The sequence below is a fragment of the Dromiciops gliroides genome, chromosome 3, assembly GCF_019393635.1.
Source record: "Dromiciops gliroides isolate mDroGli1 chromosome 3, mDroGli1.pri, whole genome shotgun sequence".
Classification (NCBI taxonomy): Eukaryota; Metazoa; Chordata; class Mammalia; order Microbiotheria; family Microbiotheriidae; genus Dromiciops; species Dromiciops gliroides.
The window spans coordinates 544,871,103-544,884,273 of record NC_057863.1 but is presented as its reverse complement, the minus strand read 5'-3'; the positions used below and the strand labels follow the sequence as shown (position 1 = coordinate 544,884,273).

Genomic DNA, 13,171 nt, shown 5'->3' with positions numbered 1-13,171 from the left:
AAAGGAACCAATAGGAGAAACTGAATGAACTGATGGATAAAAATGACCCAGGGCTAGTTGTTCCTCTTCATTGCCTTACACTATTTCCTTTCAGTCAAACTGGACTGAACCATCAAAATCTCAGCATGAAAGCTGACACCGCCCCTATCAGCAGATAACAGAACAAATCTTGTGCTCTTTGCAGAGTGGGAGTCCAGGACGAGATGGAGAAACTTGCTATGGAATGGTATAAAAAACCCTGACAAGAGTTTATAAAGGCTATACCAAGGAAAAGGGGAGCTCAATGAAATGAGGAGGACATGGCTCCATGTAGATGGGATAATAGTTGATGTCAGGGAAAAGGCAGAGCTGCTTTGTCTCTGTCAAGGACATTGATTTATGGACTGGCAAGTACAGAACAAAGGCAGGTGGGAGGGAGCTGGTGGAAAAGCACCTGGCTGCCCTTGATGAGTTCAAATAAAATGGCCCACATTACACTAGAAAAAATATCAGCTGGCCCTTAGAAACTGGAAAAACTGGTACATGTGACTTCCATGACAATATTGATAATATCTAAAAAATCATGTAGAATGGGGGAGGTAACTAAGGACTGGAGAAAAGCAAATGCTCTGATTTTCAAATAAAGAAGAAAATGGAATCTGCAAATTATAAACATGTGTGTCTAACTTCAATTCCTGGCAAAATTCTAGAATGTATTACTAGAGAACTGGTTAGTGAACATCTCTCTAAGTGGAAGTGGTGATCACAAAGAGCCGGCATGGGGGCAGCTAGGTGGCGCAGTGGATAAAGCACTGGCTCTGGATTCAGGAGTACCTGAGTTCAAATCCAGCCTCAGACACTTGACACTTACTAGCTGTGTGACCCTGGGCAAGTCACTTAACCCCCACTGCCCCTCAAAAAAACAAAACAAAACAAAGAGCCGGTATGGGTTTGTTAAGAACAGGGGAAGGGGCAAACTAAGCTTACTTCCTTTTTTGCTGGGTTACTAAAACACCAGGAGAATGCTACAGATATAATTTACCTGTATCTTAATAAATTAACTGATAAAGTCTATCAGGCTATATTTGTGGAAAACTTGAAAAGATGTGGCCTAAACAACTGTACAATTAGATAAATTCTGAACTGGATGAATGGATGGTCCCAAAGAACGGTCATTAATGGTCTAACATTAATTAGGAATACATTTCCAGTGGAATGCCCTGGGATCTCTGCTTGACCTTGTGTTATTTAACACTGTGTTATCAGCGACTTGGATAAAGGCATAGACAGTATCCTTATGAAATTTGTAAAAGACACCAAAAATGGAAGGGATAGTTAACAGACTGGATGGCAGACTTAATATTCAAAAAGATTTTTTAAAGGCTAGAATAATAAGAAATTTAATAGTCATACGTGTAAAGTTTCCCACTTAAGTTTTTTTTTGGTAAGGCAATTGGGGTTAAGTGACTTGCCCAGGGTCACACAGCTAGTAAGTATCAAGTGTCTGAGGCCGGATTTGAACTCGGGTACTCCTGAATTTAGGGCTGGTGCTTTATCCACTGTGCCACCTAGCTGTCCCCCCACTTAATTTTTTAAAAAATGACTTCATAATTATAAGATGGGGGCTTGTTGGGATGCTTAGATAGCAATTTGTTTGAAAAATATATTGGGGGGGGGGGGTATTGGACTGAAAGCTAAATATGAATCCAGCACTTAGAATGATGCCTGGCACATAATAGGTGCTTAACAAAGCACTCTTGTGATTGCTCTTAGTCTCCTGTACTGGCTCATCATTCTTATTATGTCATACTCCTGACCCATGTGTGTATTTAGGTCTTTGTCTCATTTCTCTCTATACTGTCTCTTGCTGACCTCATATAAGCTCACATGAGTTCAATTATCATCTTTATTCCAATGACTCTCATATCTTTATATCCAGATCTAGAATCTCTTCAGAGCACCAGTTCAGCAATAACAACTGCCTAGAGAGCAATATGAATTGGATGTTCCTTAGGCATCTCTAACACAACATATTCCAGAAGAGAAATCATTATCTCTCCTCCTAAAACCTCTTCCAAATATACCTATTCCTGTCAAAGGTACTACTATACTTCGAGTAACTCTAAGTGTTATCTAAGTGTTGCAAACTAAGTGTTTTGTTTATCCTTAATTCTTCTTTTACTCACCCCGCATATTCAATCAGCTGGAAAATCTTGTCATTTTTATCTCCACAACAATTTTCGTTCATCCTCTTCCCTTCCTTTTTTTTTTTTTTTTTTTGCAGGGCAATGAGGGTTAAGTGACTTGCCCAGGGTCTGAGGTCAGATTTGAACTCAGGTTCTCCTGAATCCAGGGCCGGTGCTTTATCTACTGTACCACCTAGCTGCCCTCTCTTCCCACCACTCTTGCACTCACCACTCAACTTCTAGCCCTCATTGCCTCTCAATTGGATTATTGTAATAGCCTTCTGATTGATCTCCATGTTTTAAATCTCTTTCTTCTCTAATCTACCGTCCATATTAGTGGCAAAGTGATTTTCTTTAAGTGCAGGTTTAACTATGTCATGTCACTCTCTTACTCAATAAAGTCCAGTGACTTCCTTTTACCTCCAGGATCAACTATAAACTCCTCTGTGGGTCATTTAAAGGCATTTATGAAATGGCCCATCCCATCTTTTCAGCATTATTACACATTACTCTCCTTTATACATGTCCAGACAACATAGGTTTCTTACTATTTTTTATACTTGACAGTCCATTCCCTGTCTTTGTATAATGTGCCTCTCCCACAATGCCTGGAGTGTGCTCCTTTCCTTCTTATCTCTACCTCACAAAATCCCAAGTTTCCTTTGAGGCTCAGCTCAAGCACCACTCTGTACATAAATTCTTTCCTGATACCGCTTCTGCTAGTGTCTCCCCTCAAATTATTTTACATTTATCTTGTGTGTATGTATATTTATGCATTTTATGTATGTATGCAATGCATGTACCATATATTGTATCTACACTTCTTGAGGGTAGGGATTGTTTCATTTTTATCTTTGTATCTTTAGTGAGTACCTATCAGAGTGTCTGGCACATAATAAGCACTTAAGAAATGCCTGACTGATTGAAATGCTTACCTTGCATCTGGCCAATTGTGAGATCTTTATCCAGTCTGTCAACGCCTAGAAGAAAGACCAAGAAGAGTTCATTTATGAGGATATCCTCTAAAAGTAGTTTAAACAATGACCTTAGGTATTGAACAATAGCATTAAACAATGTTCTTAGGTAAGCCACTTCATTCTCTGGGCCTCAATTTCTTCATCTGAAAGGGAGAGGTTTGGACTAGATCAAAAATTCTTAAGCTTTTTTCACTTGCGACCCCTTTTTGCCAGAGAAATTTTTACACGACTATGGGTGTACAGGTATATAAAACAGATATAACCTTTTACTGTTGCCAAATTTTTTGCAACCCCCTCCCCCACACACTGAGTTACATGAACCTATATGAGGTTGTAACCCACAGTTTAAGAAGCTTTGGACTAAATGACCTCTAAGGTCTCTTTCTGCTCTATGATATGACTTTGTTGACTGAACAAGGAATCACAGAAATCTCGGGGATGGCAAGGACCTCAGTGGCCACCTGGTTCAATCACATTTAAATAGAAAACCCTTTTAAAACAATCTCAAAAAAGACCTATTTGTACAAAAATATTTATAGCAGCTCTTTTTGTGGTGACTAAGAATTGGAAATTAAAGGAATGTTCATCTATTGGGAAATGGCCAAACAAGCTGTGGCATATGATGATGATGGAATATTACTGCGCTCTAAGAAATGAAAAGCAGGATGACTTCAGAAAGGCCTGGAAAGACTTGTATGAATTGATGTATAGTGAAGTGAGCAGAACCAAGGGAACACTGGGCAAAGAGACAGCAATATTATTTGAAGAACTGTGAATGATTTAACTATTCTCAACAATAAAATGATCCAAGACAATACCAAAGGACTAATAATGAAACATACTATCCACCTTCAAAGAAAGAACTGATATTGATCAAACACAGACTGAAGCACACTATTTTTCACTTTCATTTTTTTTCTTTTATTCAAGTATTCTTGTACAAAATGACTAATCTGGTAATGTTTTACATAATTGCACATGTGCCACCTATATCTGACTGCTTATTACCTTAGGGAGAGGGGAAGGCAAGGAAGAGGATGGATAAAATTTGGAACTTAGAACTATAAATAAAAATGTTTATTATTAAAAAAAAAAATCTCAAGAGGCCATCCAGTTTCTGACTGGGGAACTCATTTCTTCCTGAGACAACTTATTCCATGTTAAACTACCCATGATTGTTTGGATAGTGCTATAATTTTATGCCATTAGTATAAGTTCTGAAATCCAGCACTAATCCTGGTTAAGTCTATTCTTTCTTTTACATGCTAGTGCTTCAAAAATTTCTTCTCTTCCTTTGTCTAAGCACCTCCAATTTCTTCAATTAATTCTCACGAGGCCAGGTTTTCAGTCCCTTCACCATCCTGGCACGTGGTATTATGTTAATATTCTGCCTAAAATGTGGTACCCAAAATGAAATACACTATTCCAGGCGTTGTCTAATCAAGTAAAAAAAAAAAAAGTATTTTCAAAGTTTTCTGCTAAACTGTACCAAACATAATCAAGTTCTCAACTCAAGCCAATGTCTTTTCAGAAATGAAATGGAATTCTCTTTTTTTTGTAGGACAATGAGGGTTAAGTGACTTGCCCAGGGTCACACAGCTAGTACATGTCAAGTGTCTGAGGTCAAATTTGAACTCAGGTCCTCCTGAATCCAGGGCTAGTGCTTTATCTACCATGCTACCTAGCTGCCCCCTGAAATGGTATTCTCAATTTACTTTCCTGTCAGACTTAGCTCAAATGTCATGATCCACAGGTGGCCTTTCCTGGTACTCATGCTGTCCCCTCTCCTTTCTCTGTTAAGTGTCTTTTCTTCTAAGGTTACCCTGAAGTTATTCTATATAAATCTAAAAAGACCTACACATGCATATATTGTGTCCCCCATTAAAACGTAAGCTCTTGGGCACATCTAGGTGGTACAATGGATAAAGCACGAGCCCTGGATTCAGAAGGACCTGAGTTCAAATGCAGCCACAGACACTTGACACGTACTAGCTGTGTGACCCTGGCCAAGTCACTTAACCCTCACTGCCCCACCAAAAAAGAAAAAAAAAAGAAAAAAAGAGTATTAGTCATATTAGACCAGGAGTTCCTTGAGAGTAGGGCCCGGTTTTGGTTTTGCCTTTCTTTGCATTCTCGGTATTTAATATAGTGCCTGGTACTTAGTAGGCACTTAATAAATGCTTGTGGATTGACTTACTATAAGAAATGGTAAATATGATGAATACAGAGATGCATGAAAAAATGTACATGAAGTGATGAAAAGTGAAGTAATTAGAGCTAAGGAAACAATATATACACTGACCAAGATAATGTAAATGGAAAGAACCACAAAATAATTACAAAGTGAAAGCTGCAAATTGCAATAAACATGCACATTTCAAAGAAGAGATGTGAGAAGACACCCTTTACAGAAGCAGGATGTCCACTGATGTGGTGCAATTCAAATATTTTTCGCTTTTTTTTTTTTTTAAAGTGAGGCAATTGGGATTAAGTGACTTGCCCAGGGTCACACAGCTAGTAAGTGTTAAGTGTCTGAGGCCGGATTTGAACTCAGGTACTCCTGACTCCAGGGCCGATGCTCTATTCACTGCGCCACCTAGCTGCCCCCTATTTTTAGCCTTTTTAAAAATGCATTGCTGATTTACTGATTTTTGTCTTTTTTCCTTTAAAAATATTACTTGTTTTATATGTATATATGTATTCACACACACACACATATGTGATCTCATCATAAATAACTAGATAGGTAGACAGATATCTTTCCCTCTTCTACTCTGCAAAGAAGAGGAAAGGATATCGGGGGAAATTTAGGTGGAAAAAAAAGAGATACAAATAAAAAATTCATTTTTTAATAAAAAGAAAAAGAAAATATCAGTTAGGGTATGAGATAGTAAAAACAGGGCAAAATTGTATGTGTTTCTGAGGAGGTGGGAGTTACAAGAGTGGTATTCTCACTAACTTCATTACTGAAACCACTATCTATTATTTGGTTAACTGATTTCATAAGCACCGCCTCAAATAGCATATTCCCAAATAAACACCCATTTACCTGCCAGAAGCAGTAGTTTAGGAATAGGGCAGCTAAGAAAGAGATTGGATAAGCCTCTGAACCAACCATCCCAGTACTTTTCTGTTTTTGCCAGTTCAATTCTCCATGTATATGGATGGTCCTTCTTGGTCTAAAGGGAAAAAGAAAAAGTTAGGCCATTGACTATACTTAGAGAAAAAGAACAATAATTGGACTTATTTGAGTTCTAACAGGGTGGGAAATAAAATATTTATCCAAATTAGCATGATTCATGGTAGAATGTAATAGTGCAAAGAGAGATCTGGGCAAAGCACTCAAGGAAAATTTAAAGAGAGAGAAAAACCATCAAGGGAAACAAATTCTCCTGGTAAAAGATAAAGGAATAACATGATTCAGAAATTATGATGGATCCTGGCATTTCTGAGATGTGAGCAGGAAGAAAAAATCATCTACTATTAAGTCTGAATCCTAGATCCTCCCTTAAGTGTTCATCTAGCAAGCTGGTGGTACAACACAAGTAAGGAAAATTCTATCATATCAGAAACACCTCCTTTGGCCTTATGTAGCACTCAGGCATCTTAATGTAGGAGCTATAAAGGGGAAGGGAATAAGCATTCATTAAGTGTCTACTATATGCAGGCACTGTGCTAATTGAGAGCTTTACACATTTTTTTCCTCATTTAATTCTCCCAAGAATCTTGGGAGGTAGGTGCTATTATCAGTTGAGGAAATTGAGGCAGACAAAGGTGACTTACCCAGGATCAAATAGCTAGTAAGTGTCTGAGGCCACATTTGCACTCAGGTCTTCCTGACTCCAGGCCCAGCGTTCTGTGCACTATGGTGTCACCTAGCTGCCTCAGCTATAGTGCTGCTCTTGGAGTCTGGAAGACCTGGGTTCAAATTCTGTCTTAGACACTGGGTGTGTGGCCCTATGCAAATCACTTAAAAGCTTTGACCTTTAGTTTCCTCATCTGTAAAATGTAGACTAAACTAACACCTATGGTTCAAAGAGTTGTTATGAAGATAAGTCAATCCAGATAGGGGCATCAGGAAGAGTTTCATGTCGAAGAGCATCTTGAAGGAAGAGAGGAACTCTTATGAGGTGAAGACAAGAAAAGAGTGCATTTCAGGTATGTGGGATAGTCAGTGCAAAGGCATGGAAACAGGAGATGGTGGTATATGTGTGAGGAACAGAAAGGAGACCAGTTTGGCTGGAATGAAGAGAACTTCCTCAAAACCTATGGATTTAATTACTACCTCCATACATATTACTCTTAGAGCTACATATCTAGCCCTAGTACCATATACATGAGATATTATTAGGGGAATTAGAAATGCAGAAAAACATAATTTCAACAAATGTATATTAAGGTGTTGTGTTTTGTGAACTAAATAAATATGACAGCCTTGGCTGGATTCTCATCCATATTATGTCCTCTAACCATAAGAAGGGTTCTATCCCAGTCTCTCTTTCTTCTCCCTCTACATTACTTCACTTGATGATCTCATCAGCTCCCATAGATGTAATTACCATCTCTATACTGATGATTTAAAAATCTACCTATCCTGCTCTGTCTTTCTGCTAATCTCCAATTTCACAGCTCCAACTACTTCCCAGATACCTCAAAATGGATGTGCAGTAGACATCTTAAACTTAATATGTCCAAAATGAAACTTATCTTTGACCCTAAACCCCACCCCCTTTCCCTATTACTATAAAGGATAGTTCCTTGAGCTCCCAACCTAAGAGTCATCCTAAATTTCTCGCTCTCTCTCACCTCCCTACACCCAAGCTGCTGCCAAGGTCTATTGATTTCACTTTTATGACATGTCTTGAATGTGACCATTCTCTCCTCTGACACTGTTACCACTCTAGTATAGGCCCTTATCATCTCATGTCTTGATTACTGCAACAGTATGCTATACTAGTGGGTCTGTCTACCTCAAGTCTCCCCCCCCCCCCCCACTAAAATACATCCTCTCCATACAGCCATAAAAGTGATTTTCCTAAAGCACAGGTCTGACCATGCCGCTCCTCCCCCACCCCCGATCAATAAACTCTAGTGGCTTCCAACTGTCTAAAGGATCAAATAAAATCGTCTGTTTGCCATTCAAAGTCCTTTATAACCTAGCCCTCTTCCTCTCTCCCTTTTTAGTGTTCTTATACCTAACTCCCTGACATATATTCTTCAATCCAGTGACACTGACCTCCTAGCCATTTCACAAACAAGACTCCATCTCTGCAGGCTGCAGGCATTTTCTCTACCTAGAACATTCTCCCTCCTCTGCTCTGACCTCTCTGGCCTCCTTTAAGTCCCCCTCAAATTCCTACCTTCTACAGGAAGCCTTCCTCAACACCTCTCGACTCCAGTACCTTCCTTCTGTTAATTATTTCCTATTTATCTGTATATAGCTTGCCTTGTATATATTTGTTTGCATGTTTCTCCCCCATTAGACTGTAAGCTCCCTGAGGGCAAGGACCGTCTTCTGCCTCTTTTTGTATCTCTAATGCTTGGTACATAATAAGTGCTTAATAAATGTTTATTGATTGTTTGATTGAAATCATAGGTCTGAACAAAATCTCCCAGCAATAATATGATTATGAATCATGGACCATCATGATCTCAAAGGAATCAGAATTGAAAATGCACAAAAAGGTAATGAAAAAATGCATGACAGATATAAACCAGCTGTATCATACTTCCACTGATGGCTAAAATATAAGAAATGGCATAAAAAGTATCAAGGCCATATTTTATGAAAAGGAGAGATAGGCTGCTTATGTAACAATAGTGAGACATAACTGCCAAGTCCTACAACGATAATCTCAAAAGAGTAAAATAACCAAAGGAAATTTATTGTATTGGGTGGTTCCTTTAAAGAAAGATTTACAGAGGGACTTGGATGAAAACTGTACAGATGGAAGATTGGAGGGCTTTTATTCTGCATTAATACTCACATTGATAAAATTCAAGATCCATCAACTGTATAGTCAAGTCACTGAGTATCTAATTTCTTTTTACCATTATGCTAAGTGCTTAAGGGTATCCAAGGAGAAAGATACAGTCCATATCTTTAAAAAGTGAATAATATGGCTGGGGGAACAAGACCCATGCACCAGAGACAGAAAATACAAGAGGGTACACATGTTCACAAAGTAAGGAGAACCATTTTTGTATAGAGAGAATGGAAATGAGTTTCTTCATGACTAACGTAATGTGAAATGGTGAAGAGAGTGCTGGAGCAGGAGCAGATGACAAGGGATCTGGGTTTGGGCCATCAGACAATGACTAACTTTGTAGCCCCAACCAAGTTGTTTCAGTTTTTGTAGGTTGCACTTATATTAAATACCTCACAGGGTCATTATGAAAAATATCACTTTGCAAAATTTAAGGTGCTTTCTACAAATATGATTTATTATTTATAGTAATCCCTGCAGAGATGTGACCTGGAAGCCACTAGCAGCAGTCACAACTGCTCAAGACACTCCCAAGTTTTCTCCACTGAAGTCCCTGGCTCTGTCAAATGGTTCAACATCAGAAACTGATGATTTTGTTCATGGAAATGCCACTACAGAAGACACATGATCATCTACTTTGTCACAGTACCCTAAGGTCCACATGACCTTTCTGTATGATTTGCAGCTAAAACTGTCCATAGCTATTGTCTCCCCCATTAGAACATGAGTTCTCTGAGAGTGGGGCTGTCCTACATCTATCTGTGCCCCAGTGTTTAGTACCCTGGTTTGCATGAAGTAAGAACTTTGTAAATTTTTAAAAAGTAATTCATTCCCTATTCAGGGTATAGTGAAAAACACAATGGGTTTAGAGTCACAAAGCCTGTGATAACTCTAGAGTCTCAGTTTTCTTTTCTATTCATTACGGGATAAAAATATTTGTGCAACATCATACAGTGAATGTGATGAAACAGTTTGTAAACTTTAAACCACTACTGAAATGTAAATTATGATTACTAAATGCTTTACAGCCACACATATAATCAATCTGGTGCTAGTCTGAATGGAAAGATCAAAGTGAATGAAAACAATGCAGGAATCATTCATGGGCTGGGCTTTGAAGTAAAAATGGGATTTGGCTGGATAAAGAAGATAGGGGAGGGAACTGTAGATGGAAGAATATGAAGAAATGAAGAGAGGTAGGATAAGTATAAGGAATAGCCAACGGGTCAGTGGAGGGTTTCTACTTGGGGAGTCACATAATTCCAGTGTTTTTGACAATCCTTTGATTCTAGAAAGTATAGATCCTGTCTAAGGTGCCTGTGCTTCAGTGCAACTTCTCCTCTGAATACTGAATAGCTAGTGGTAGTGTGGCAGAGAGGAAAGATTTCTGGAGGAAGGAGAGTTTAGGTTTCTAATGAAGCCTCCAACATCTAAGTGTGTGAACTTATGCAAATTACTTCACCTCTCTGAACCTTGGGTTCTTTATGTGTAATAGAGGGATGATAATACCAGGTAAAGTAGTTATGATGATCAAATGAAATAATATGTGTTAAGTTCTATGTAAATATCTCCTTTATAAATATCTGGCAGGCAGAATGGTAGTCTTACCTCTGATACATAACAATGGCTGGGGGAGAGACTTAGTGCCCCACGCAACTCTCTGAGACTATTAGTTTCAGAAGAGGTATCAATTGACATTATTGTACAAAGTTTCCTCACTGGGAGTTGTTAGTTACATCAATAAAATTAAAGGTTCAGGTCAAAAAAATTATTAATATTAATCCAATTGTATGTAGGAAGAAAAGATGCATTAATCACTAACGCACACCCAAGTTGTGAATGTTGCTAAATATAATGGCCTTTCTCAGTTCTCCTACTTCTTGACTTCTAAGCAGCAGTGAACAGAGTTGATTTTGCCTCCCTCATGCATAGTCTGTACTCATTAGGTTTTCTCCTAACTGTCCTCCTCAGTTTCTCTCTCTCTCTTTTTTTTTTAACGAGGCAATTCGGGTTAAGTGACTTGCCCAGGGTCACACAGCTAGTAAGTGTTAAGTGAGGCCAGATTTGAACTCAGGTACTCCAGACTCCAGGGCCAGTGCTCTATCCACTGTGCCACCTAGCTGCCCCTCTCCTCAGTCTCTTTTACAAAATCATCACCCATCCTCCTCTCCCCATGCCAAGCACTGGTTTCCCAAGGCTCTTTTTCCAGAGCACTTGTCTCTTTTCTCTCTACACTCTTTCTTGGTTATCTCATAAGCTCCTATGGGTTTCTTTCTATACAGATAAAAGCAACCCTAGTTTCTCTTTTCAACTCCAATCTCACACTGCCAAATGCCTGTCAGACATTTCCAAGTGGATGTCCCACAGGCACCTCAAATTCAACATATTCAAAACAAAACTCAGTAACTTCCCCCCTAAATACTCCCTTCTTTCAGAGTTTCCTATTTCTGACAAAAAGCACTACCTTCCTTTCAGTCACTCAGGTTTTACAACATCAGTGTAATAGTTGATTCTTGCCTTATCCTCATCCTTTATAATCCAATCAGCTGCCAAGTCATGTTACTTCTATCTTCACATCTCTCATATCAGTCTTCTTTCTACTGTCATGGACCTTATCATCTCTGGCCTGGACTACAGCAACAGCCTTCTAATTGGACACACTTTATTCTCTCTCTTCTCCAATCTATCCTCCACAAAGCTTTCAAAATAATATTACTAAAGTACCATTTGACCATATCACTCTGCTGCTCAAGAAACCTTTGATGTCTCCCTGTTGCAATTAGAATATAATAAAACTCCTCAGCTTTTACTGCCTGCCACAATCTGGCTATAAGCAACCTTTCCAGAAAGGTTCTAGCTCTTTTGTTCTATTTGCTCCCCCCAAACTCAGTACTTCATCTCTCATCTTTGTGCTTTAGGACAATCTGTACTCTATGCCTGAAATGCAGTAGTACCTCCTGGTATGAATTTAAGTAAATCATGGCACAATTCGGAATCTGTTGTCTCATCAGTAAAATGGAGGTAATAATCTTTTCATTATTTACTTCTTATTGTTGTTAAGAGATAATGAATGCAAAACAATATGTAAATGTAAACAATTATTACCTCAATATCATCCTCTTTCTTCCTTTTATTAACAGATTCACTTCCTTCTTCATCTTCCTCTTCTTCCTCTATGATTCCTTCCACCATCGTTTTAGAGACTTCAGGACTGAGAGTCCCTTCACATCTAAGTTTTCCAAAAAAGGTAACAAATTACACACAATACTTCACATGTTATTTTCACTGTATTCAATATTTTTCATATTTTAATTAAAGATATTAGCTATGCTTTATAATACTCCAAAGAGAAAGAGGAAAAGAAAAATAGTTATAGATAAAAAAAAGTAGAGGGAAGCTTCCAAAGACCAGCATTTGGACATAAATATGCACTGGATTTTTTTCTTATTCCTTAGTATATTGGAAGTACATTTTAGGAATGAAAATAAAGGCACTTAAGGGAGTTGGGAAGAGGCTGAAGTGACAGGCTATGGAAATGGAGAGACTGGCATTTTGAGTGAGACCTTGGTTCAAATCCTATCACCAATGCTTATTAACTGTGTGACTATGGCTACGTCCTATCCTCTTCTCTCTCTTGTGGCAGGGCAAAAATCCTCCCCACTTTGTGCTTCTCAAAAGGGAAGCTAATAAAAAAACAACCCCTTATTTGTAAGGAATGCTTGTGATGTATGTGGAACTCTCTGAAAAAAGGATAACACTATGGGAACACTGGTGTTCCTATTATTATCAATAATAAGGACTTTGAAATGACTTCCTGTCATAAAGACAGAAAGAAAATAGATTCTTTAGACATGTGAAAACCAGGGCAGGTAGGCACAAGGACCCAGAGGCACAAAGATAACCCCAATTCAAAGAAGCAAACTGTGGCTAATCCATGCTAAGTAACTAGTACAACATTTTAATACTCCTCAGCATGAGAAAGGGTTTTCAGAGCCCATTTTTGGGCTCATTAGACTGAAGAAGAACAGAAAACATAAAGTGT

The 13,171-nt window shown here is 38.5% G+C and overlaps 1 protein-coding gene across 1 annotated transcript in view; it reads right to left on the bottom strand.

Annotated features, from left to right (window-relative positions):
- The window catches only part of PPME1 (protein phosphatase methylesterase 1), a 65,451-nt gene that overhangs the window by 12,350 nt on the left and 39,930 nt on the right, over positions 1–13,171 (bottom strand). The window contains exons 9-11 of the mRNA XM_043991364.1: positions 12,235–12,358; positions 6,192–6,321; positions 3,101–3,145 (exon numbers count right to left, since the gene is read on the bottom strand). Coding sequence (XP_043847299.1) covers positions 3,101–3,145; positions 6,192–6,321; positions 12,235–12,358 — 299 coding nt within the window. The remainder of the gene's footprint in view (positions 1–3,100; positions 3,146–6,191; positions 6,322–12,234; positions 12,359–13,171) is intronic.